The sequence below is a fragment of the Coregonus lavaretus genome, assembly GCF_964263955.1.
Source record: "Coregonus lavaretus genome assembly, chromosome: 14".
Lineage (NCBI taxonomy): Eukaryota > Metazoa > Chordata > Actinopteri > Salmoniformes > Salmonidae > Coregonus > Coregonus lavaretus.
Genome location: NC_140001.1, coordinates 5,773,517 through 5,800,975, shown reverse-complemented (window position 1 = coordinate 5,800,975; position 27,459 = coordinate 5,773,517). Strand labels below are relative to the sequence as shown.

The 27,459-nt window shown below is 45.4% G+C and overlaps 1 protein-coding gene across 2 annotated transcripts in view; it reads left to right on the top strand.

Annotated features, from left to right (window-relative positions):
• Positions 1-21,822, top strand: part of LOC311141261 (AP-4 complex accessory subunit RUSC2-like) — a 48,741-nt gene extending 26,919 nt beyond the window's left edge. For both annotated transcript variants that reach the window (XM_084176524.1, XM_084176525.1), the window contains 9 exons: positions 8,754-9,467; positions 13,215-13,385; positions 15,793-15,869; positions 16,196-16,370; positions 16,629-16,734; positions 16,845-16,891; positions 17,448-18,606; positions 18,707-18,883; positions 19,190-21,822. In XM_084176524.1, coding sequence (XP_084032650.1) covers positions 8,754-9,467; positions 13,215-13,385; positions 15,793-15,869; positions 16,196-16,370; positions 16,629-16,734; positions 16,845-16,891; positions 17,448-18,606; positions 18,707-18,883; positions 19,190-19,400 — 2,837 coding nt within the window. In that variant the 3' untranslated portion in view covers positions 19,401-21,822. The remainder of the gene's footprint in view (positions 1-8,753; positions 9,468-13,214; positions 13,386-15,792; positions 15,870-16,195; positions 16,371-16,628; positions 16,735-16,844; positions 16,892-17,447; positions 18,607-18,706; positions 18,884-19,189) is intronic.
• Positions 21,823-27,459: the final 5,637 nt, after the last annotated feature.

The window sequence follows — 27,459 nt, the reverse complement described above, 5'->3', positions numbered from 1 at the left end:
CATTGTCTAGAATTATACATATTAATGAGTGAGGAGGGGGGGAACGAGAGAGAGAGAGAGACAGAGAGATGAATCGTAGAGGAGAGAAAAGGAGAGAAGGGGGCTTGAAAGAGGAGGGAGAGAAAGAGAGAAGGGGGGTTGAACGAGGAGAGAGAGACAGAGAGAGAAGGGGGGGTTGAAAGAGGTGGAGGGACAGAGAGAGAAGGAGAGAAGGGGGGCGTTGAAAGAGGACAGAGGGACAGAGAGAAGGAGAGAAGGGGGGGTTGAAAGAGGAGAGAGAGAGAGACGGAGAGAAGGGGGGGTTGAAAGAGGTGGAGGGACAGAGAGAGAAGGAGAGAAGGGGGGGTTGAAAGAGGAGAGAGAGACAGAGAGAGAAGGAGAGAAGGGGGGCGTTGAAAGAGGACAGAGGGACAGAGAGAAGGAGAGAAGGGGGGGTTGAAAGAGGAGAGAGAGAGAGACGGAGAGAAGGGGGGGTTGAAAGAGGTGGAGGGACAGAGAGAGAAGGAGAGAAGGGGGGGTTGAAAGAGGAGAGAGAGACAGAGAGAGAAGGAGAGAAGGGGGGGTTGAAAGAGGAGAGAGAGAGAGACGGAGAGAAGGGGGGGTTGAAAGAGGTGGAGGGACAGAGAGAGAAGGAGAGAAGGGGGGGTTGAAAGAGGAGAGAGAGACAGAGAGAGAAGGAGAGAAGGGGGGCGTTGAAAGAGGACAGAGGGACATAGAGAAGGAGAGAAGGGGGGGTTGAAAGAGGAGAGAGAGAGAGACGGAGAGAAGGGGGGGTTGAAAGAGGTGGAGGGACAGAGAGAGAAGGAGAGAAGGGGGGGTTGAAAGAGGAGAGAGAGAGAGAAGGAGAGAAGGGGGGGTTGAAAGAGGAGAGAGAGACAGAGAGAGAAGGGGGGGGGGTTGAAAGAGGAGAGAGAGACAGAGAGAGAAGGAGAGAAGGGGGGGTTGAAAGAGGAGAGAGAGACAGAGAGAGAGAGAAGGGGGGTTGAAAGAGGAGAGAGAGACGGAGCGAGAAAGAGAGAAGGGGGGGATTTGAAAGAGGAGAGAGAGACAGAGAGAGAAGGAGAGAAGGGGGGGTTGAAAGAGGAGAGAGAGACAGAGAGAGAAGGAGAGAAGGGGGGTTGAAATAGGAGAGAGAGACAGAGAGAGAGAGAAGGGGGGTTGAAAGAGGAGAGAGAGACGGAGCGAGAAAGAGAGAAGGGGGGGTTTGAAAGAGGAGAGAGAGACAGAGAGAGAGAGAAGGGGGGTTGAAATAGGAGAGAGAGACAGAGAGAGAAGGAGAGAAGGGGGGGTTGAAAGAGGAGAGAGAGACAGAGAGAGAGAGAAGGGGGGTTGAAATAGGAGAGAGAGACAGAGAGAGAGAGAGAAGGGGGGTTGAAAGAGGAGAGAGAGACAGAGAGAGAGAGAAGGGGGTTGAAATAGGAGAGAGAGACAGAGAGAGAAGGAGAGAAGGGGGGGTTGAAAGAGGAGAGAGAGAGAAGGAGAGAGAAGGGGGGTGTCACACCCTGGTCTGTTTCACCTGTCTTTGTGATTGTCTCCACGCCCCTCCAGGTGTCACCATCTTCCCCATTATCCCCAGTGTATTTATACCTGTTTGTCTGTTGCCAGTTCGTTTTGTTCGTCAAGCCTACCAGCGTTTTTCCCCTTGCTCCTGTCTTTTCTAAAGTTCCTGTTTTCTACTTTTCCCGGTTTTGACCATTCTGCCTGCCCTGACCCTGAGCCTGCCTGCTGTTCCGTACCTTGTCCCATCACACTGGATTATTGAACTTTGCCTGCCCTGACCCTGACTGCTTGCCGTTCTGTACCTTTTGGACTCTGATCTGGATTACTGACCTCTGCCTGCCCTTGAAATGTCGTTTTGCCTGCCCCCTGTTCTAGTAATAAACTTTTGTTACTTCGACACTGTCTTCATCTGGGTCTAACCTAAAACGTGATAGTACAAACTGGCCATGACCGACCCAGCAGACTCAGACCAGCTAAACAATGCTGTCTCCCTGCAAGGAGCCACCATTGGACGACACAAGGAGTTACTGCAATGTCTTATGGAGAGACTCCATACCCTGGCAGAACGCCATGACCAGGCATTCAATACTTTGCTGGAGCAATTCCGCGGATTCCCCACTGGGCAGCGGGTCACATCCATAATCTCCCAGTGTCCCGAGAACCCCACTTACCTCCTCCGGAGTGCTACACTGGAGATTCCCGGAACCTGTCAGGCTTTTCTCTCCCAGTGCTCCCTCATTTTCGAGCTGCAGCCTTCTTCGTTCCCCTCGGACTGCTCGAGGATAGCGTACATCATAACGCTGATGTCCGGGGTGGGCCCTCGCCTGGGCAACGGCGGTGTGGGAGCAACAGGCCGCCATCTGCCTCAGTCTAGAGGAGTTTGTGGCGGAAGATCGGAAGGTGTTTGATTCTCCGTTGTCCGGGAGAGAAGCTGCTCGTAAGCTGCTCCAGCTACGTCAAGACTCCCGTAGTGTGGCAGACTACGCAGTGGATTTTCGCACGTTGGCGGCTTAGAGTGCCTGGAACCCGGAAGCGTTGTTCGACACGTTCCTTCACGGATTATCGGAGGTGGTCAAAGATGAGATTGCAGCCCGGGAACTGCCCATGGACCTTGACTCCCTCATTGCCTTGACCATACGGATCGATGGGCGGCTTTGAGAAAGTAGGAGGGAGAGGGAATCTGTGCCCTGTCGCCCTCGTTCCCCCTCGATTCCCACCTTGCCTCCGAAGAATCCCGGAGACCCCCGGAATCTACATGTCCGAGTGAACCCGACGTCACCCGAGTTCTCTCGGGAATCACTGAGGGCTGCCGACTCGCCTCCTTTGGAATCCAGGCACCTGGGTAGGGCTAGATTGACTCCGGCTGACTCCAGAGCTGTCTAAATTGTGGAGCTACGGGACATTTCGTAGCTACCTGCCCATTAAAAAACCAGGCTCATCAAGAAGGGGCGAGTACTCTGGTGGGCCTTATGGATAACTTTTCCTCTCCCCTTACTCGCACCCCTTTCCATGCTATCCTGCTGTGGGGGAACCAGTCGAAATCTCTCCGGGTACTCATCGACTCTGGGGTCGATGAGAGTTTTATGGACGCTACCCTGGCGTCCGAGCTGGGCATCCCCAATCAGCCCTTCTCCATTCCCATGGACATTAGAGCGCTGGACGGGCACTCTATAGGCCGGGTCACTCACAATACCACTCCCAACAACCTACGAGAGTCAGGGAACCACAGCGATGCAATCCAATCTTTGCTGATTAAGTCTCCTCAGGTTCCCGTGGTATTGGGATTCTCTTGGCTCCAGTGACACAATCCCATAATAGACTGGACTGCGGATGCCATTATGGGCTGGAGCCCGTTCTGCCACGCCCATTGTCTGAAGTCAGCGCAGCCTACCTCGGGACGTCTTCCTGTGGGCTCGTAAGTTGCCCCGGACCAGTCCTCCATTCCTGCAGAGTACCAGGACCTCCGGGAGGTGTTCAGTAAGGCCCGGGCCACTTTGCTTCCGCCGCAGCGACCCTATGACTGCGGGATTGACCTTCTCCCAGGCACCACTCCGCTCCGGGGACGACTGTACTCCCTGTCGGATCTGGAGACCAAGGCTATGGAGACCTACATTGAGGACTCCTTAGCTGCAGGATTCATCCGTCCTTCTGCCTCCCCTGCCGGCTCAGGGTCCTTCTTTGTAGAGAAGAAACACAAAACCCTGCCAGTGCATCAAATACCTCAACGACATCACAGTGAATAACCGCTACCCGCTGCCACTCATCTCCTCGGCGTTCGAGCCGCTCCAGGGGGACACCGTGTTCTCCAAGCAGACCTACGGAATGCCTACCACCTGGTGCGGATACGGGAAGGGGATGAGTGGAAGAATGCCTTCAACACGGCCAGCGGTCACTACGAGTTTCTGGTCATGCCATTTGGCCTTACCAACGCCCCAGCTGTGTTCCAGGCTCTGTTTAATGATGTTGTTTTGTTTCCCCTGTCCAGACGATGTCTGTGTTTTGTTCCATGTATTTTATTTATTAAATCATCTCCCTGTACTTGCTTCCCGTCTCCCAGCGTCTGTCGAACCGAGATCTTTACACTGTGGTTGAAAGAGGAGAGAGAAAGACAGAGAGAGAAGGAGAGAGAGAGAGAGTGAGAGAGTGAGTGAGTAGGGGGTTGAAAGAGGAGAGAGTGACAGAGAGAGAGAGAGTGGTTTTCGAAATACCGACATTAAGATTTTTAATACCGTTTTTTGGGGGTTGGGGGTACCCACTCCTCGCGGGGGCTGCGGGAGGATCCTCAGATGAGGAAGGGGAGGACCATCCTTCTCAGTGAATTTCTTAAAAATAAAAATAGTGAAACATTAAAAGGTTATCCTTTTTAGATAAAACTTCACTAAATATATTCACACATCACCAAATAATTGATTAAAACACACTGTTTTGCAATGAAGGTCTACAGTAGCCTCAGCAGCACTCTATAGGGTATCACAACGGTGTAGCCAGAAGACAGCTAGCTTCTGTCCTCCTCTGGGTACATTGACTTCAATACAAAACCTAGGAGGCTCAAGGTTCTCACCCTCTTCCATTGACTTACACATCAATTATGACAACTTCCAGAGGACGTCCTCCAACCTATCAGAGCTCTTGCAGCATGAACTGACATGTTGCCCACCCAATCAAAGGATCAGAGAATGAATCTAGTACTGAAAGCATAAGCTACAGCTAGCTAGCACTGCAGTGCATAAAATGTGGTGAGTAGTTGAATCAAAGAGAAAGACAATAGTTGAACAGTTTTGAACAAATTAATTTCTTCCAAAATGAAGAAGAGAGAGAGAGTTGAGTCTCGTGGTGACAGGACACAGAGCAGTTGTCGTGACAACTTATAAGCTATATTTCGTAGTATATATATTTTTTCACTTTCACAGCAAATGGAGCTAGTTTGTGGCTGTGTTTGCGTGTGATCAGGGGTCTATTCATTCCACCGATTCTGTTGAAAAACAGAAACGGAAGCAAACGGAACACAACGGGGTTAACCATACCTGAATTTGTTCAATAGAAACTCTCGTTTGCAACTGTTGTACTTAAGATTACACCCTAGATCAGCTAGATGCAGGCAAGAGTGTACAAGGCGGGATTGAATGTGTCACTGTCGGTCACCTTGATTACACTAATTTCCCTCGACCTGTGCACCTACGTTATAAACTTTAATTCGTAGTCTAGGTTGTAGCAACCTCATGATGGGTATTGGGAAAATTCTAGTATCATGTAGTAAGCCTAACCCTATCGATGTTACATTGAGCTGGGTAAATGGAATATGAATGTCAGTCATCCAATATGCTGTAATAGAAATAAGGCCATGCTCATAAAAATAAAAATAAAATGTCCTCCCTCATTTTAAACTGCACGACCGCCACTGAGTTAAGTATAACTATAAGAAATCTAAAATGTGTCAAATAAAATATTTCCAGCTCATGGCTCCAGCTTTGCATTTTGGTTTGCTAACTTGCTAGCTAAGTGGCTAGCTGTCAAGATTAAGCTTATTGTTTACAGCAGGAACATTCTAGAATGAACATTCTATCATTAAAGAGCCCGAGTAGAACAAGGAGTTGATCCTGATTCGATAATCCTCACAGCTATCCTTCAATCATAACTAATCGACTTCGCCTCGGGCCTAACAACACCCCGTGCCAATATATCCTCCAAACAATGGCTTCTCGGGCATTATCACTTCATCGGAACTCTATCACTGTCTTTCTCTCCACAGAAAGTTGGTATCCGTGTGCTAAGCAACAATTATTTGTCCAGAGACACACAGTCTGTCAAAAGGTGCTAGCTCACCTCTAAATACATAGCTACTGCAATGCCAAGCACAAAACCTATTTGCTTTGTTTTTAAGCCTAAAATATATAACAACTTGCCTAGCTAACAGCTAAATGTTTGTTTTTGACATTGTTATAATGTTCTCATGGAATATATTAATATTATTTCCAACAACCAATGAGCAACTCTGCCATAAATCCAGCTGCGTATTGAACATTGAGATTGCCAAAAGGCAATGACATTTGTATTTGTATTTATTATGGATCCCCATTAGTTCCTGCCAAGGTAGCAGCTACTCTTCCCGGGGTCTAAACATATTAAAGCACTTACATTACATATAAAACAAAAGATAAAACAGTACATCATATAACATTATTACACCACTACATATCTACAATACAAAATGTTTAATACCACCATACAACAATATCACAATGTGTGCATATGCAAGTGTCTGTACCTTTGTGTGTGTCTCTTCACAGTCCCCGTTGTTCTATAAGGTGTATTTTTACCCATTTTTAAAAAGTTCCATTTAGTCATGGCTCTATGTAGTACTGTGCGCCTCCCATAGTCTGTTCTGGACTTGGGGACTGTGAAGAGACCTCTGGTGGCATGTCTTGTGGGGTATGCATGGGTGTCCGAGCTGTGTGCTAGTATTTTAAACAGACAGCTCAGTACATTCAGCTTGTCAACACCTCTTACAAAAACAAGTAGTGATGAAGTCAATCGCTCTTCCACTTTGAGCCATGAGAGTTTGACATGCATGTCATTAATGAGAGAACTTGGGAAGGTTGAACACCAGACGGGCTGCATCATTCTGTATAAGTTGTAGGGGTTTAATGGCACAGGCAGGGAGCCCAGCCAACAGCGAGTTGCAGTAATCCAGACGGGAGATGACAAGTGCCTGGATTAGGACCTGTGCCGCTTTCTGTGTAAGGTAGGGTCGTACTCTGCGAATGTTGTAGAGCATGAACCTGCAGGATCGGGTCACCACTTTGATGTTAGCGGAGAACGACAGGGTGTTGTCCAGGGTCACGCCAAGGTTCTTTGCACTCTGGGAGGAGGACACAATGGAGTTGTCAACCGTGATGGCGAGATCATGGAGCGGGCAGTCCTTCCCCGGGAGGAAGAATAGCTCCGTCTTGCCGAGGTTCAGCTTGAGGTGGTGATCCGACATCCACACTGATATGTCTGCCAGACATGCAGAGATTCGATTCGCCACCTGGTTATCAGAAGGGGGAAAGGAGAATATATATGTATATGTATATATATAAAACATATGGGGATTGGAAGTGATGCAGACAATTACATTGATGGAAGTTACAATCTATCTGCAATATTAAAGCTGATCTACCCCCTAAAAAAAACACAGTGTAAAATAAGGGCATAATTTAATACAGTATAATGACTAAAATGTAAGAAATGTAAATGTAAAATGAGGTGGAAACTGAGCTGCATTTCCTAACCTCCTGCCAAACGTATGACCATATTAGAGACACATATTTCCCTCAGATTACTCAGACCCACAAAGAATTCAAAAACAAATCCAATTTTGATAAACTCACATATCTATTGGGTGAAATACCACAGTGTGCCATCACAACTGCACAATTTGTGACCTGTTGCCACAAGAAAAGGGCAACCAGTGAAGAACAAACACCATTGTAAATACAACCCATATTTATGTTTATTTATTTTCCCATTTGTACTTTAACTATTTGCCCGTTGTTACAACACTGTATATACATAATATGACATTTGAAATGTCTTTATTCTTTTGGAACGTTTGTGAGTAATATTTACTCTTTCTTTTTATTGTCTATTTCACTTTTGTTTATTGTCTATTTCACTTGCTTTGGCAATGTAAACATATGTTTCACATGCCAATAAAGACCCTTAAATTGAATTGAATTGAGAGAGAGACACACAGAGAGAGAGACAGATATTTTTTTCCAGTCAGAGCACAATACTCATGATTCAACACTGCCTGGTGATGTTACTGCATTCACGACTCAATACTGCCACTGTAGCTGAGATGTGTTACTGCATTCACGGCTCAATACTGCCACTGTGGCTGAAATGTGTTACTGCATTCACGGCTCAATACTGCCACTGTGGCTGAGATGCGTTACTGCATCCAGGCTGACTGACATTCCATGGCGGAGCATAAGAGACAAACAGCTTGCGCAATGTTGCTGCTGACGTCACACACACCCCCGTCGCTCACGCAGCGACCGGATCGAGGAACACACACACACACACACACACACACACACACACTGGCAAGCTACAGTACATGCTCACACACTGATATGGATACACACAGAGAGACAGACAGAAGAGAATACTGAAAAATGGCTGTTCTTTGGTGTTTCTGCTGTAGGACAGAGTGACGCAGTATTCTCCAGGTGTGTGTGTTTTTGTGTGTGTGTGTGTGTGTGTGCGTGCGTGCGTGCATATCACAGTATACTGTGTCTCCAGTTGCAGGGCAGTCTGGGCTGTTTGTGAGAAGGACTTGTCTGTCTGTTGACACTAGCAGCTTTCTGGATCATGACTGGGCAATTTGTGTTTGTCTGTGGATCAACTTCATCTTTATTTTCCCTACATGGTTATTCATTTTTACGTGTAATATTTACTTACATGTTAGCTTTGTAATATAGACTGTGTAATGGCTGATACAGTTACCATGTCATCAGTTATTATCAGACTGTGTCATGGCTGATACAGTTACTGTGTTACAGTTATTATCAGACTGTGTCATGGCTGATACAGTTACTGTGTTACAGTTATTATCAGGGAATAACACATGCTTTGTAAATGATGATGACAGAGCTAAAATGGAGAATTGTACCAACAGAAAATGCTAACCTTTACTGACCTTGTCTCCCTCTCCTCTCTCTCTCTCTCCTTCCCCCCTCTCTTTCTCCCTCCATCTCTATTTCCTCCAGGTGGTCTCTCCAGCTCTTTGTCCAACTCTGCTCTGGTCCGCTACACTAAAGACCAGCGTCCTACCACCCTCCCAATCCAACCCTTCACCTTCCACCACAAGTTCTCCAAGCTGTCCCAGCCCAAGCCCCTTCTTCCCCTGCTGACGGGCTACGTTGCTGGGATGCAGGCCCGGGGTGGAGGGCCTTCTGGAGGTCCGGAGGGGGCCGATGCGGTCGATAACGAACGATGGGAAGACTCTATGCATCGATGCCATAGTGGTGGTACGATGGGTGGGATGGTGTCAGCGGTGGCTCCACTTGGTCCTGGCTCTGTCCGGCCCTCGCCGCTGGGTAGCTATTCCCCCGTCCTCCTCCAGGGGGCGACCTCCAGCTCAGGGACCTGTTCTACCTGCACCCCCAGCCCCCAGACGCCTCGCAGCCTCTCCTGCCCCCAATCGGCCGGGCTCCTGCCCCTCCACCATACCCATCCACCACCAGCACGACTGGCGGCTGCCCCTCTGCCCCCCACTCCTCCACCCCCGCCCATAGAGGTGAAGCGGGATGAGGTGCCCCCCATGCTGCCTCCGGTCCAGGGCCAGTGTCGTCACCACCACCACCGTGGGACCCTGCCCGTCCTGCCGGCCGTGCCCCAGGACAGTGAGACTTCGCTGGGAGACGAGGAGACGTCAGACTCTGTGGAGGGGAGCAGAGGACCAGGGCCCAGGACACAACATGGTAGGTGTCTCTGTCTCAGTGTGGTCCAGTCAGTAGTTGTCATGTATGTGGCTGTGTCAGTGGGGTTGTTGGATTGTGGGTTGGCCAGTCCCCCTCATGTCTTCTACGGGTTTGTTTCATTCCTCTTTCACTCTTTCTTCTTCTTCTGTTCTTTCTGTTGAACCTTATTTGTTCGCCGTCAACTCACCTCTCATGGTGATGTAACAGATCTACTGTTATATACTGTAGTCATGGTGATGTAACAGATCTACTGTTATATACTGTAGTCATGGTGATTTAACAGATCTACTGTTATATACTGTAGTCATGGTGATTTAACAGATCTACTGTAGTCATGGTGATTTAACAGATCTACTGTAGTCATGGTGATTTAACAGATCTACTGTTATATACTGTAGTCATGGTGATTTAACAGCTCTACTGTTATATACTGTAGTCATGGTGATTTAACTGATCTACTGTTATATACTGTTGTCATGGTGATTTAACAGATACACTGTTATATACTGTTGTCATGGTGATTTAACAGATACACTGTTATATACTGTAGTCATGGTGATTTAACAGATACACTGTTATATACTGTAGTCATGGTGATTTAACAGATCTACTGTTATATACTATAGTCATGGTGATTTAACAGATCTACTGTTATATACTGTTGTCATGGTGATTTAACAGATACACTGTTATATACTGTAGTCATGGTGATTTAACAGATATACTGTTATATACTGTAGTCATGGTGATTTAACATATACAGTTGAAGTCTGAAGTTTACGTACACTTAGGTTGGTGTCATTTAAACTTGTTTTTCAACCACTCCACAAATTTCTTCTTAACAAACTATAGTTTTGGCAAGTCGGTTAGGACATCTACTTTGTGCATGACACAAGTAATTTTTCCAACAATTGTTTACAGACAGATTATTTCACTTATAATTCACTGTATCACAATTCCAGTGGGTCAGAAGTTTACATACACTAAGTTGACTGTGCCTTTAAACAGCTTGGAAAATTCCAGAAAATGATGTCATGGCTTTAGAAGTTTCTGATAGGCTAATTGACATCATTTGAGTCAATTGGAGGTGTACCTGTGGATGTATTTCAAGGCCTACCTTCAAACGCAGTGCCTCTTTGCTTGACATCATGGAAAAATAAAATAAATCAGGCAAGACCTCAGGAAAAAAAATTGTAGACCTCCACAAGTCTTGTTCATCCTTGGGAGCAATTTCCAAACGCCTGAAGGTACCACGTTCATCTGTACAAACAATAGTACGCAAGTATAAACACCATGGGACCACGGAGCCGTCATACCGCTCAGGAAGGAGACACGTTCTGTCTCCTAGAGATTAATGTACTTTGGTGCGAAAAGTGCAAATCAATCCCAGAACAACAGCAAAGGACCTTGTGAAGATGCCGGAGGAAACAGGTACAAAAGTATCTATATCCACAGTAAAACAAGTCCTATATCGACATAACCTGAAAGGCTGCTCAGCAAGGAAGAAGCCACTGCTACAAAACCGCCATAAAAAAGCCAGACTATGGTTTGCAACTGCACATGGGGACAAAGATCGTACTTTTTGGAGAAATGTCCTCTGGTCTGATGAAACAAAAATATAACTTTTTGGCCATAATGACCATCGTTATGTTTGGAGGGAAAAGGGTAAGGCTTGCAATCCAAAGAACACCATCCCAACCGTGAAGCACGGGGGTGGCAGCATCATGCTGAGGGGGTGCTTTGCTGCAGGAGGGACTGGTGCACTTCACAAAATAGATGGCATCATGAGGAAGGAAAATTATGTGGATATATTGAAGCAACATCTCAAGACATCAGTCAGGAAGTTAAAGCTTAGTCGCAAATTGGTCTTCCTAATGGACAATGACCCCAAGCATACTTCCAAAGTTGTGACAAAATGGCTTTAGGACAACAAAGTCACGTTATTGGAGTGGCCATCACAAATCCCAGGCCTCAATCCTATAGAAAATTTGTGGCCAGAACTGAAAAAGCATGTGCGAGCAAGGAGGCCTACAAACCGGACTCAGTTACACTAGCTCTGTCAGGAGGAATGGGCCAAAATTCACCCAACTTATTGTGGGAAGCTTGTGGAAGGCTACCCGAAACATTTGACCCAAGTTAAACAATTTAAAGGCAATGCTACCAAATACGAATTGAGTGTATGTAAACTTCTGACCCACTGGGAATGTGATGAAAGAAATAAAAGCTGAAATAAATAATTCTCTCTACTATTATTCTGACATTTCACATTCTTAAAATAAAGTGGTGATCCTAACTGACCAAAGACAGGGGATTTTTACTAGGATTAAATGTCAGGAATTGTGAAAAACTGAGTTTAAATGTATTTGGCTAAGGTGTATGTAAACTTCCGACTTCAACTGTATACTGTTATATACTGTAGTCATGGTGATTTAACAGATATACTGTAGTCATGGTGATTTAACAGATATACTGTAGTCATGGTGATTTAACAGATATACTGTAGTCATGGTGATTTAACAGATATACTGTTATATACTGTAGTCATGGTGATTTAACAGATATACTGTTATATACTGTAAACATGGTGATTTAACATTTTCAACGTTCCTCTTCCTCTGCCTTCTACCATGTACACTTCGTCGACCTCTCTCTTCTCATTTCATCTTGCTTTCCCCAATCCTCCAAACCTACCCTCCTTCTCTTCTTCACCCCTCCGCCCGTCCTCCCCCACAGGACACCACCTCTCTCCCCAGACTCTGAAATGGAGGGAGTATCGTCGTAGGAACCCGCTGGGGGTGGAGAGGTGTTCCTCTGGGGGGTCAGGCGTACCCCTCCTATCAGGCAGTCTGGACGGGAATGGTCGTAGGGGCGTGGCCAGGGGACAGCGAATCACACGACGGAACGTGTTTGACTTCCCTCCGGCCTCTAGTGGCCACGCCCTGGGACGACTAAGTGGTGCTCATATACTACTAACCCTGTTGATCAGATGCTGAGTGTGGGGGTGTGTGTGTGTGTGTGTGTGCAGGGTGTGTGCAGTGTGTGTGTGTGTGTGTGTGTGTGTGTGTGTGTGTGTGTGTGTGTGTGTGTGTGTGTGTGTGTGTGTGTGTGTGCAGAGTGTGTGTGTGTGTGTGCAGGGTGTGTGTGTGTGCAGGGTGTGTGTGTGTGTGTGTGTGCAGAGTGTGTGTGTGTGTGCAGGGTGTGTGTGTGTGTGTGCAGAGTGTGTGTGCAGGGGTGGAGGCTGTGTGTGTGTGTGTGTGTGTGTGTGTGTGCAGGGTGTGTGTGTGTGTGCAGGGTGTGTGTGTGTGTGCAGAGTGTGTGTGTGTTTGCAGGGTGTGTGTGTGTGTGTGTGCAGAGTGTGTGTGCAGGGGTGGAGGCTGTGTGTGTGTGTGTGTGTGTGCAGGGGTGGAGGCTGTGTGTGTGTGTGTGTGTGTGTGTGTGTGTGTGTATGTGTGTGTGTGTGTGTGTGTGTGTGTGTGTGTGTGTGTGTGTGTGTGTGTGTGTGTGTGTGTGTGAGTGTATGGTAGGGTGTGTGCATGGTAATGTGTGTGTGTGTGTGTGTATGGTAGGGTGTGTGTTTGTGTGTATGTGTGTGTGTGTGTGTGTGTGTGATTTTCTAATCCTACGTGTGTGTGTGTGTGTGTGTGTGTGTGTGTGTGTGATTTTCTAATCCTGTGTGTGTGTGTGTGTGTGTGTGTGTGTGTGTGTGTGTGTGTGTGTGTGTGTGTGTGTGTGTGTGTGTGTTCTCAGGCCAGTCCTTGAAGCAGCTGCAGCAGTACTACAGTGACTTCCTGCCAGACTACTTCTCCCTGACGGAGCGTCCTCCAGACGAGTTCTGTCTCTCTCCTGACGCCTCCTCTTCCTCATCGTCCTCCTCTTCCTCACAATCCCACGTCTCTGTGGACCTGCAGCAGAAGAGAGGTGTGATGGAGTGGTGTAGTACCTACAGTGTATTCGTAAAAGTATTCAGACCCCTTGACTTTTTCCACATTTTGTTACGTTACAGCCTTATTCTTATTATTATTATTTTTTTTACATCTCAGCAATCTACACACAATACCCCATAATGACAAAGCGAAAACAGGTTTTTAGATTTTTTTGTAAATGTATTAAAAATAAAAAACAGAAATACCTTATTTACATAAGTATTCAGACCCTTTGCTATGAGACTCGAAATTGAGCTCAGGTGCATCCTGTTTCCATTCATCATCCTTGAGATGTTTCTAAAACTTGGAGTCCACCTGTGGTAAATTCAATTGATTGGAAAGGCACACACCGGTCTATGTAAGGTCCCACAGTTGACAGTGCATGTCAGAGCAAAAACCAAGCCATGAGGTCAAAGGAATTGTCTGTAGAGCTCCGAGACAGGATTGTGTCGAGGCACAGATCTAGGGAAGGGTACCAAAAAATGTCTGCAGCATTGAAAGTCCCCAAGAACACAGTGGCCTCCATCATTCTTAAATGGAAGAAGTTTTGAACCAACAAGACTCTTCCTAGAGCTGGCCGCCCGTACAAACTGAGCAATCGGGGGAGAAGGGCCTTGGTTAGGGAGGTGACCAAGAACCCTGATTGTCACTCTGACAGAGCTCTAGAGTTCCTCTCAGTAAAAGGCACATGACAGCCCGCTTGGAGTTTGCCAAAAGGCACCTAAAGACTCTCAGACCATGAGAAACAAGATTCTCTGGTCTGATGAAACCAAGATTGAACTCTTTGGCCTGAATGCCAAGCGTCACGTCTGGAAGAAACCTGGCACCATCCCTACGGTGAAGCATGGTGGTGGAAGCATCATGCTGTGGGGATGTTTTTCAGCGGCAGGGACTGGGAGACTAGTCAGGATCGAGGCAAAGATGAACGGAGCAAAGTACAGTGAGATCCTTGATGAAAACCTGCTTCAGAGCGCTCAAGACCTCAGCCTGGGGCGAAGGTTCACCTTCCAACAGGACAACGATCCTAAGCACACAGCCAAGACAATGCAGGACTGGCTTCGGGACAAGTCTCTGAATGTCCTTGAGTGGCCCAGCCAGAGCCCGGACTTGAACCCGATCTAACATCTCTGGAGAGACCTGAAAATAGCTGTGCAGCAACGCTCCCCATCCAACCTGACAGAGCTTGAGAGGATTTGCAGAGAAGAATGGGAGAAACTCCCCAAATACAGGTGTGCCAAGCTTGTAGCGTCATACCCAAGAAGACTAGAGGCTGTAAACGCTGCCAAAGGTGCTTCAACAAAGTACTGAGTAAAGGGTCTGAATGCTTATGTAAATATTGTATTTCATAATTTATTTATTAGCAGAAATTTCTAAAAAAAACTATTTTTGTTTTGTCATTATAGAGTATTGTGTGTAGAATGATGAGGGGGGGGAAAAAACAATATAATCAATTTTAGAATAAGGCTGTAACGTAACAAAATGTGGAAAGGGTCTGAATGCTTTCCGAAGGCGCTGTATGTTTGTGCGTGTGACATCAGGCTAAGAATCACTGTTGCTACTCCTCTTTACGTTCCTTCACTGTGGTACACTGCAGTATTTTAAGTGTAGTCTTTCTCTCTCCCTAGCTACCTCTTTCTCTCTCTCTCTCTCTCTCTCTCTCTCTCTCTCTCTCTCTCTCTCTCTCTCTCTCTCTCTCTCTCTCTCTCTCTCTACCTGTAATCTCTCTCTCTCTCTCTACCTGTAATCTCTCTCTGTACCTGTTATCTCTCTCTCTCTCTCTCTCTCTACCTGTAATCTCTCTCTCTCTACCTGTAATCTCTCTCTCTACCTGTAATCTCTCTCTCTCTGCCTGTAATCTCTCTCTTTTTCTTCCTCTCTCTCTCTCTACCTGTAATCTCTCTCTCTACCTGTAATCTCTCTCTCTCTCTCTCTCTCTCTCTCTCTCTCTCTCTCTCTCTCTCTCTCTCTCTCTCTCTCTCTCTCTCTCTCTCTCTCTCTCTCTCTCTCTCTCTCTCTCTCTCTCTCTCTCTCTCTCTCTCTCTTCACCTGTAATCTCTCTCTCAATATTTTTATAACAAATGTCCCCCTCCCCATTTTCACAACAACTTTGTCAATAATGAAAACATGTCTATCTACTTTCAAGCCTTGCAAATCAACATTTTCTGCTTTAGGTTGGCCATTGGACATAATAACAACTAATTCTCATTATGGAAAGGAGAAAAGAGTGTGACTACCAATTACATAAAAGAGTGTGACTACAGCCTGTATTACACTATACTTACTGAGATGTGAAGGGCCTCTTGTAATCGACTACCTCGTCTCTCGCTCTCTCTCTCTCTCTCTCTCTCTCTCTCTCTCTCTCTCTCTCTCTCTCTCTCTCTCTCTCTTTCTCTCTCTCTCAGGTTTAGTCAAAGCCATCAATACAGCGGTAGATTTAATCGTGGCTCATTTTGGCACCAGTCGGGACCCTGATGTGAAGGTATGGTGTTCTACTGGGTGATTTTCCCCTAAAGATAATTATATAATACTATTCTATTTCATTCTGTGAATGTAGTTTGCTTTTTTGTTTCTATAGGAGATTGTTTTCATTTTGGAACATCAGAATTAGTCTATTTTTCCTCCTTTTCATAATTTCTCTTTCTCTATTTCTCTCCCCTTTTTCTCTCTATCGATCGCTTCCTCTCTTGTTTTATTTCCTCCCCTTCCACCACCTCCTCTCTGTCCTTCCTTCTGCATCCTGTTCACACTCTCTCCTTCTACCCCTCCCCCTCTCCTTCTCCCCCCCCACCCTCCCCCGTCCTCTAGGCGAAGTTGGGTAACAGTTGGGTGAGTCCCAACGTGGGCCACCTGATCCTGAAGTACCTGTGTCCGGCTCTAAGGGAGGTGCTGGGGGATGGGCTGAAGGCCTACGTCCTGGACCTGATCATCGGACAGAGACGCAACCAGCCCTGGAGCCTGGTAGAGGCCTCCACACAACTAGGTATGTCTGGAGAGAGAAGGAGGAGGAGAAGGAGGATGAGGCAGGAGGAGGGAGGAGGAGGAGGAGGAGGAGGGTGGAGATGGAGAAGGTGGAGCAGGTGGAGTGGTGAGGAGGATGGTATTGATGATGATGATGATTATGATGATTCAGTAACGTTTATTTGTGAATGAAAGAGTCTTTAAAGGAAAGTGGCTTCACATGCAGTAGGGTCTCCGAGGTGTTGTAATTCTGACCTCCCTCTCTCCATCCCTACATCAGGGCCATCCACCTGTGTTGTCCACAGCCTGTTCTCCAAGGTGTCCCAGTACTCAGAGCTCACCAACCACAGCATGAGACTCAACTCCTTCATCTTGGGACTGCTCAAGTGAGTACCTCTCGATACGCTCAATACTAATGATCTGTTTCTTGTTGCCAGCATGTGCGAGTGAAAGAGTCAAGTTAACTGACTATCTCTTTTGTTTCTCTCTGTTTCAGCTTGCGATCTTTGGAATTTTGGTTCAATCACCTCTACACTCATGAAGGTAGGAATCAAGCACACCTAGCTAAAGTCTTTGAAAGAAATCTGATTACTTTCTTGACCCAGGTTTGGTATTGTATGCTTCCGATAGTCTATAACCGTGTCTTTCTTGTTCTTCTTCTTCTTCTTCTTTCTTCTTCTTGTTCTTCTTCTTCTTCTTCTTCTTTCTTGTTCTTCTTCTTCTTCTTCTTGTTCTTTCTTCTTCTTCTTCTTCTTCTTCTTCTTCTTCTTCTTCTTCTCTTCTTCTTCTTCTTCTTCTTCTCTCTTCTTCTTCTTCTTCTCTTCTTCTTCTTCTTCTTCTTCTTCTTCTTCTTCTTCTTCTTCTTCTTCTTCTTCTTCTTCTTCTTCTTCTTCTTCTTCTTCTTCTTCTTCTTCTTCTTCTCTTCTTCTTCTTCTTCTTCTTCTTCTTCTTCTTCTTCTTCTTCTTCTTCTTCTTCTTCTTCTTCTTCTTCTTCTTCTTCTTCTTCTTCTTCTTCTTCTTCTTCTTCTTCTTCTTCTTCTTCTTCTTCTTCTTCTTCTTCTTCTTCTTCTTCTTCTTCTCACCGCCTGTCCCCCCCCAGACATCGTAGTGGCTCACTACCATCCGTGGGGTTTCCTGCCGTTGTCCCAGGGGCTGTGCAAGCCTCTCTTCGAAGAGCTCCTCCTCCTCCTACAGCCTCTGTCTCTGTTGCCCTTTGATCTGGATCTGCTCTTTGAGCCGCGATTGGTCCAGAGGAGCCAGGAACACCTGAGAAGCAAGGAGCAGCTCTGCTCCATCTTCGCCGGCCAGGGCCTGGACCGATCAGCACGCTCCACCTTCCAACTCATGAGGGGGTGGAGCACAGAGTCACGGAGGGCGGAGTCTATGAGAGAAGGGGCGGAGGCTAAAAAGGAAGGAGGCGGGTCGGGGAAGAGAGAAAGGTTCGGGCTGAGACGAGAGGGGACGTGGCCTAGGATGGAAGGGGTTGGAGAGAGAGGGAGGAGAGAGGGGATGATGCAGAGGACGGGGTCGAGGAGAGAGGGGGTGGGGATGGATAGTTTAAGGGCGGGGCTTGTAGAAGCACAGCCAATGACAACTGAAGTAGGGACAGGGTTTGCAAACCTGTGGAGGGAGAGTGGGAGGGGGAAGGCCACAGGAAACAGAGCGAAGGGGGTGGGAGGAGAGGAGGAGGAGAGGAGGAAGGAGAGAGAGAGGGATTGGGCGGAGGAGGGTCGTCAGCGGCAGGAGCGTGATCGCCAGGCGGGCTGGTGGTACCAGCTCATGCAGAGCTCCCAGGTCTACATCGACCAATCAGCTCAGGGTGGGTCAAAGTTCGTCAAGAGCGAGAAGAGGAAGAAGTCTGCGGAGAGGCGGAGCCAGAGTCAGCAACTGCTCCCCAGGAAGGGCGTGGTGGAAGGGGCAGAGTCTAGCCAGGAAGGGGAGGGTCTTAGGGAGAGAAGCAAGAAGAGCAGCTCCAGCTCCAGTGGTGAGTGGACAGGGTCCAGGGGAAGAGGAAGGCCCTCCTGGATGGGGAGTCCCCCAGAGTCAGTGCTAACCCAGGACAAGGAGAGGGAGAAGGATCCAGGAACCACGAGGGCCCCAGGAGCCGCAGCGACCCAGCCAGTGGCCCAGGCTGAAGACCCCTCCCAGGGCCAGGGCATGCGCTGGGGCAGGCTGTTTGGGTCCAACATGGGTGGTGGTGGTACCCCCTCCAGGCCAGGCGGAGCAGAGCATAGACCAGCCAAAAGCAAGAGGAGCAGGTGACTGAATTGAAGTGATGTAAACTGGTCCAGGTGCCACAGTAATACATGAGTTAACTCTTTATAGTACATTTCTCTTTGCTCTGTTTGTCCCTCATAGGCTGCCGTCTGGCTGGCTGACAGGTCTGGACATGTCCGTGCTGGACCTCGTAGCCCAGACGGTGGGGACGGGGACAGTGAAGAGGGTGGAGCCTTCAGCTCCTCCGGCCCCTCCCACTCTGAACCAACCCTCTCCACCTCCTCAGCTGCCACAGGAGAGCCAAACCAAACAGCCGTGGTAAGATCATACTTTTGAAGAAAAGACAAACCAAAGCTATACGAAATACGATATATACGATTATTGTTTTGATCTTTTACCAGGCTTAAAGGCTAAAAACACAGCAATACAATAGAATTACACTAAAAGCACAGCAATACAATGACATTACACTAAAACAGAAACATGGACAATTAAAAAATACAGGATACAAGCAATAATATGTTTCTGTCCTTCCTTCACTCCTTCCTTCTGTCACTCCTTCCCCCCTCTCTCTCGCTCTCTCTCTCTCTCTCTCTCTCTCCCCCCCCCCCCCCCCCCCCCCAGTGAGGTGCGTGCCCTGTGCCACCACATAGCCACGGAGCCTGACCAGCTGAGTTTCCATAAAGGGGACGTACTGAGGGTCCTGAGCCGGGCCGACTCCGACTGGCTCCTCTGCTCCCTGGGGGCCCAGCGGGGCCTGGTGCCTTTCATCTATGTTACCCTGAGGGGCCTGGAGGACAGCCAGGCGCCCCAAGGGCCTCAGGGGCCACACTGACCTGACCGACTCAACTAGGGTTCCAAAATTCTGGTTTTCCAGAAATCCCTGTTGGGAGATTCCTGGAATCAGGAGGGAATAAGCAGGAAATCTGTATATCCTCCAACCAGGATTCCTGATAAACCTGGGGATTTCGGGAAAGTTGACGGAACTTTGCAACCCTAGACTGAACCCAGAGGCCACAGTAGAGGACGAGGGTGGAAGGTAGAAGGGAGAGCTGGAAAGGGGAAAAGGATTCAGAGGGCTAAATATTGGATATACAGCATTCTATACTACCATGGATACTCATGGAGGAGAGACGTTGATATGACTGGTTTAAAGTGGAATTATTGTACTATGGAGAGGAGTATGAAACACACACAGACGCAAAACATGCATGAATGTACAGACACACACAGGCAAGGAAGCATGCACAAACACACAGACTTCCCTATGCATGCATGTACACTAAACTCATTCGAAGACAAAGACTACACATGCACGTGCGTACACACACACACACCAAACTATCTGAGGACCTTTTACAGAAACGAGACAAGGCTAGCTACACACTGCCTTGGCCCCCATCATATACGGTCTGCTATCCCTAGCTGTGCTTTACTTTACCATGCTACAGAGAATACTCTATCTATCATTCACCTAGCTGTGCCACTCTTTGAATGCCAATGCTACGCTAACGCTAAATTCTAGTGCTAATGCTAGTGCTAATTGCTAATGGAAGATTTCAGAGACCGGTTAAAGGACTTGTCATCCAATGGATCCACGCTGACTTGCTATTCTCTAAGGTTAATTCACCTAGAGATCCCCTGCCTTGTAGTAGGACGTAAGTATGAAAAGTCGTTTTTTTATAAAACAGAAAAGGAAAAACACCAAAATGTACAACACATTTTTAGTGTGATATATCTCTGGGTATGAGTTCTGACAGCTGTCGACAATCTGGACATCTCTCTGTGTGGAGTAAATACAAATGGATGACCGTTTTAAACTTGCTTCTTCGATTCATCATCATCTGCAGATTCCTGATTTTCATCATCTCGTTAACACAGTGGGCGCGTTCCACTGCCCAGGAGTTGCTGACGCATGCCAGATCTTACAATGCTTGGATAGGTATTTTACCTATCAGCTAACCACATCATATGTATGTTATAGCAATCTGTCAGTCGATTAAATAGTAGAGTACGTTGCACGCAACCATTGGTCTGAGCAGGGGAACACTACCAATGATTTTGGATGGACTGTCAAACCTGACTCTGATTGGACAAGCCCAAGAACATCCTCTGGCTCCTCCCTTCACTTCCTGTTGTTTTGATGGATGGGATGAACTGACCTAACACTGGAAGTGTCAGGAAAGAAAAGGGCAGAGCCGGGCCTAGTGCATGTAACCTAGCAACAGACGGACAACGTTTTGTGTTTTTTTACAGTTTCTTCACCCCTGTTCTGACCCCAAAACCCTAGCTCCTCCCACCTGCCCCGCCTCTCTTCCCCTTAACCAATACAACTGCACAGCTTTAGGAGAAGCTTACGGTACCAACGGGTACAGACAAAACCAAGTGGTTCAAGAGGCTATGATACGTTTCCAACTATATGTGTCTATATATCTATCCATGCATACTGTAAATGCATATACTTACACCCATTTATTGATTGGTTAATGATGATATAATGTATTATTGTTGAGGAAAAGCGTGTGAAAGGCAGCAGAGGTGGATAAAGAAAGAAGGATATCCAATGAAAGCAACACATGGCTTTGGAGGTCTGTTTAACTGCTTTGGTGTTCTATACTGAATCTGTTGGTTGGACGGCTGTATAATCATCATTGCCACCCCCACCCCACACAGAACTCCCTATTGTAAAATCTCCAAATGGGTCTTCTAAAGAGAAAAATAATGTTTTAACGTGTAAAAAATACTTGTGCGTCCAATCAGCCACTTTCCCTAGGTTTCAGTCGGAAAAATAGTATATATTTTTTAGGGTGGGAGTCATCTTAAAATAAATGTTGGTGGCTTTGTAGGCATTTGTTGGTTTCAGATGTTTCAGATGTGGCCTTAGGTTCAGATTGAGCTGTACAGTAAACTAGAGCTGGCAAAGAGTTAGGGATTAGGTTTAAACCCTATATTATGTCAAAACCTTGTTTTGTAGATTAGGGTTTGGTAGAGCCAAAATAATCTACAATTAAATGATGTAAAGTAATTCAAAAATATATATATGGGTTAGCAAAACATAAAAATTGCCATGACGAATTCACACTGGACAAGAGTTAGCCCTAGATTCAATCAGACCAAGAGTTAATTTAGCTTGTAGATGAATTTGTATTATTGTTCTTAAAAAAAAAAAAAAAATGTTTTCAAATGTATTTAGTGCTTCCAGTATTCTCTTTTTTTGTACAGTTGTTTTATTTTTTAAATATAATTTCTGTCAATTCCTTTGGATTCTGCATAAATTATTTTAATATTTTGTTAGCTCTGATTGTAAATATATTTAATTTCTCCAATAATTATTTTTTTTAATATAGAAAGACTATGAAGTATGGATATGTACAGAACCTTTGGAACACATTCCTAGTATTGAGTTGCACCCCCGTTTGTCCTCAGAACAGCCTCCATTTGTCGGAGCATGGACTCTACAAGGTGTTGAAAGCGTATCACAGAGATGTGTCAAGTTGTCTGGATGTCCTTTGGGTGGTGGACCATTCTTGATACACATGGGAAACTGTTGAGTGTGAAAAACCCAGCAGCGTTGCAGTTCTTGACACAAACCGGTGCGCCTGGCACCTGCTACCATACCCTGTTCAAAGACACTTAAATATTTTGTCTTTCCCATTCACCCTCTGAATGGCACACATACACAATCCATGTCTGAATTGTCTCAAGGCTTACAAATCATTATTTAACCTCTCTTCGCCTTCGTCTACACTGATTGAAGTGGATTTAACAAGTGACATCAATAAGGGATCATAGCTTTCACCTGGATTCACCTGGTCAGTCTATGTCATGGAAAGAGTGTTCCTAATGTTTTATACACTTAGTGTATATTAATACATTTTTGCATTAATAACAAGCATTTGTAAATGTGAGTTAGTATCATGTTATGGGCATGGTAAAAGGACAGCTATGGGGATAAATACCTGCCAAAATGATTGTGATTATAACAATATATTTGTTCTTGTGTTTTTGGCACATACAGTGCCTTCAGAAAGTATTCACACCCCTTGATTTATTCCACATTTTGTTGTGTTACAGCCTGAATTCAAAATCGATTAACAATTCTTTTTTCTCACCCACAATACCCCATAATGAAAACATGTAAACATGTTTTTAGAAATGTTTGCTAATTTATTGAGGAAAATAATGAACTACAGAAATATCTCATTTACATAAGTATTCACACCCCTTTGCCATCACTCTCCAAATTGAGCTCTTGTGCATCCAATTTCCTTCTATTGTCCTTTAGATGTCACTAAGTCCACCTGTGGCCAATTAAATTGTTTGGACATTATTTAGAAAGAAACACACCTGTCTATATAAGGTCCCACTGTTGACAGTGCATGTCAGAGCAGAAACTATACCATGAAGTCCAAGGAACTGTCCGTAGAGCTCCGAGATATGTATCTGGGGAACGGTATAAAACAATTTCTAGAATGTTTCAAGGTTTCCAAGAGAAAAGTGGTCTCCATCATTGGGAAATGTAAAATATGGAACTACCCAGACTCTGTCTAGATCTGGCCGTCCGACCAAACTGAGCAACCGGGCAAGAAGGACCTTGGTCAGGGAGGTGACCAAGAACCCAATGACCACTCTGACAGAACTACAGAGTTCCTTGGCTGAGATGGGAGAATCTGCCAGAAGGACAACAGTCTCTGCAGCACTTCCCCAATCTGGGCTTTATGGGAGAGCGGCCAGACGGAAGCCACTCCTGAGAAAAAGGCACATGACAGCATGCCTGTAGTTTGCAAAAAGGCACGTGAAAGACTCTGAGAGTATATAAGGCAAAATATTCTGTAGTCTGATGAGACAGAAATGATACTGTTTGGCCTGAATTCAAAGCGCTATGTCTGGAGAAAACCAGGCACAGCTCATCACCCGTCTAACACCACACATACCGTGAAGCATGGTGGTGGCAGCTTCGTGCTATGGGGATGCTTTTCAGCTGCAGGGACTAGGAGACTGGTAAGGATAGAGGGAACAATGAAAGGAGCCAAATACAGGCAAATCCGTGATCAGAATCTGCTTCAGAGTGCAAACGAGCTTAGACTGGGGGCAAAGGTTTACGTTCCAACAGGACAATGACCCCAAGCATACAGCCAAAGCAACGCTGGAATGGCTTCAGAACAAGAAGGTGAATGTCCTTGAGTGGCCCAGCCAAAGCCAATAGTTGAATTCCATTTGAAAATCTGTGGAAAGACTTGAAGATTGCTGTTCACCACTACTCCCCATCTAACTAAACAGAGCTTAAGAAATATCTGCAAGGAAGAATGGGAGAAAATCCCCAAATCCAGATGTGCAAAGCTGATAAGGACATACCAAGACGAATCAAAGCTGTAATCGCCGCCAAAAGTGCTTCTACAACAGGGATCATGAACTAGATTCAGCAGCAGGACAATTTTTCCTTGAGGGGATGGTCAGGGGGCCAGAACATAATTACAAATAATTTGTAGACTGCAAATTGACTGCAAGAAGCCCAAACAGATATAATATTTGACTAAAACATAATAATTTTAAACCTTGCTTACAGTTGTATATGATCACATATACAGTGAGCTCCAAAAGTATTGGGATAGTGACTCATTTTGTATTGTTTTGGCTCTGAACTCCACTTTGAGAGACTGTCAGCTTTAATTTGAGGGTATTTTCATCCATATCGGGTGAACCGTTTAGAGATTACAGCACTTTTTGTACATATTCCCTTCATTTTAGGGGACCAAAAGTATTGGGACATATTCCCTTATGTGTATTAAAGTAGTAAAAAGTTAGGTATTTGGTCCCATATTCCTAGCACGCAATGACTACATCAAGCTGGTGACTCTACATTTTACATTTACATTTTAGTCATTTAGCAGACGCTCTTATCCAGAGCGACTTACAGTTAGTGCATACATTTTTTAATACTGGCCCCCCGTGGGAATCGAACCCACAACCCTGGCGTTGCAAACGCCATGCTCTACCAACTGAGCTACATCCCTGCTGGCCATTCCCTCCCCTACCCTGGACGACGCTGGGCCAATTGTGCGCCGCCCCATGGGTCTCCCGGTCACGGCCAGCTACGACAGAGCCTGGATTCGAACCAGGATCTCTAGTGGCACAGCTAGCACTAGCACTGCGATGCAGTGCCTTAGACCACTGCGCCACTCGGGAGATGAACACTCTACAAACTTGTTGGATGCATTTGCTGTTTGTGTTAGTTCTGTTTCAGATTACTTTGTGCCCAATAGAAATCATAATGAAATAATAAATAAATAATGTAAATAATATATTGTGTCATTTTGGAGTACACTTTTATTGTAAATAAGAATATAATATGTTTCTAAACACTTCTACATTAATGTGGACGTTACCATGATTACGGATAGTCCTGAATGAATCATGATGAATCATACCACCCCATAAATGCTAACCTCCCCTGTTATTGTAATGATGAGAGGTTAGCATGTCTTGAGGGTATGATATTTGTGCGTCTGTAACCTTCTCACTCATAATTATTCACGATTTGTACAGAGCTAAAAAAATTAAAATAATTGTCACTGTCCCAATACTTTTGTATCTCTCTATTATGTGTGGGAATACTTTGGAACGAATTTCCAAAATTAAAATCACTTTGAGCTGATTTGCTGGTGCTTTTACAGTTTTATGTAAATAAGATATTTCTGTATTTCATTTTCAATAAATTAGCAACAATTTCTAGAAGCATGTTTTCACTTTGTCATTATGGGTATTGTGTGTAGATGGGTGAGAAAAAAAATATATTTAATCAATTTTGAATCCAGGCTGTAACACAACATGTGGAATAAGTCAAGGTGTATGAATACTTTCTGAGGGCACCATCTATCTCCATAATTTGAGAAAAGATGGACGGCAGGAAAGCTGTCTGATGTGCAGAAAATATGCAGGAAAGATGCAGGAAAAGGTGTGTCAAATATGCAGGATGAGGTTTCTGTTATTCTTTAAGGCACAGTTTGCTCTTCACTGACATCTTCCTCAGCTGCTGCTGTCATCAGACGGGACAGTATTTGTACATGAACTGGAGTAGAGGGTTTAATGGGGACATAACAGAGTGAGGAGATACAGATAAAAGTGTCAAATGGTGCAGATTCCTATAACCCTTCTTCATAATAGCTAGCGACCTCTTGTTGCCAAAGTACATTACTGTTTCTGGGAGTGATGGGCAGAAGTAGAAAAAACTAAAAGATAATCTCTCTCTCTCTCTCTCTCTCTCTCTCTCTCTCTCTCTCTCTTCCACTCTCTCTCTTCCACTCTCTCTCTCTTCCTCTCTCTCTCTCCTCTCTATCTCTATCTCTCTCTCTCTCTCTCTCTCTCTCTCTCTCCTCTCTCTCTCTCTTCCACTCTCTCTCTCTATCTCTCTCTCTCTCTCTCTCTCTCTCTCTCTCTGTCTGTCTCTGTCTCTGTCTCTCTCTCTGTCTCTCTCTCTCCCTATCTCTCTCTCTCCCTCCCTCGCTCTGTCTATCTCTCTCTCTCCCTCCCTCGCTCTGTCTATCTCTCTCCCTCTCCTTCTCTCTCTCTGTCTCTCCTGTTTCCTCTTTTGTTGCCCTCCTCCATGTTCTAATAGAGGTCAACTGTTATTCCTGCTTGTATTCTGTAGCACCATGGCATTACAACTGTTCTCTGTGTCCATACAGTGACTTCAGAAAGTATTCATACTCCTTGACTTATTCCACATTTTGTTGTGTTACAGCCTGGATTCAAAATTGATTAAATTGTTTTCTTTCTCTCACCCATCTACACACAATACCCCATAATGACAAAGTGAAAACATGTTTTTAGATATGTTTGCACATTTATTGAAAATGAAATAGAAATATCTCATTTAGATACGTATTCACACCCCTGAGTCAATATTTTGTAGAAGCATCTTTGGCAGTGATTACAGCTGTGAATCTTTCTGGGTAAGTCTCTCAGAGCTTTGCACACCAGGATTGTACAATATTTGCCCATTATTATTTTCTAAATTCTTCAAGCTCTGTCAAATTGGTTGTTGATCATTGCTAAACAACCATTTTCAGGTCTTGCCATAGACTTTCAAGTAGATTGAAGTCAAAACTGTAACTGGGCTACTCAGAAACATTCACTGTCTTCTTTGTAAGCAACTCCAGTGTAGATTTGACCTTGTGTTTTAGGTTATTGTCCTGCTGAAAAGTGAATTCATCTTCCAGTGTCTGGTGGAAAGCAGACTGAACTGGGTTTTCCTCTAGGAATTTTGTTATTCTGTACAGGCTTCCTTCTTTTCCCTCTGTCAATTAGGTTAGTATTGTGGAGTAATTACAACATTGTTGATCCATTCTCAGTTTTCTCCTATCAGAGCCATTAAACTCTGTAACTGTTTTAAAGTCACCATTGGCCTCATGGTGAAATCCCTGAGAGGTTTCCTTCCTCTCTGGCAACTGAGTTAGGAAGGACGCCTGTATCTTTGTAGTGACTGGGTGTATTGATACACCATCCAAGATGTAATTAATAACTCCACCATGCTCAAAAGGATATTCAATGTCTGATCGTTTTATTTTACCATCTACCAATAGATGCGCTTCTTTGCGAGGCACTGGAAAATCTCCCTGGTCTTTGTGGTTGTATCTGCGTTTGAAATTCACTACTCGACTGAGGGACCTTACAGATAATTGTATGCGTGGGGTACAGAGATGAGGTACTCATTCAAAAATAATGTTAAACACTATTAATGCACACAAAGTGAGTCCATGCAACTTATTATGTGACTTGTTAAGCACATTTCTACTCCTGAACTTATTTAGGCTTGCCATAACAAAGGGGTTGAATACTTATTCACTCAAGACATTTAAGATTTTCATTTTTTATTAATTTGTAAACATTTCGAA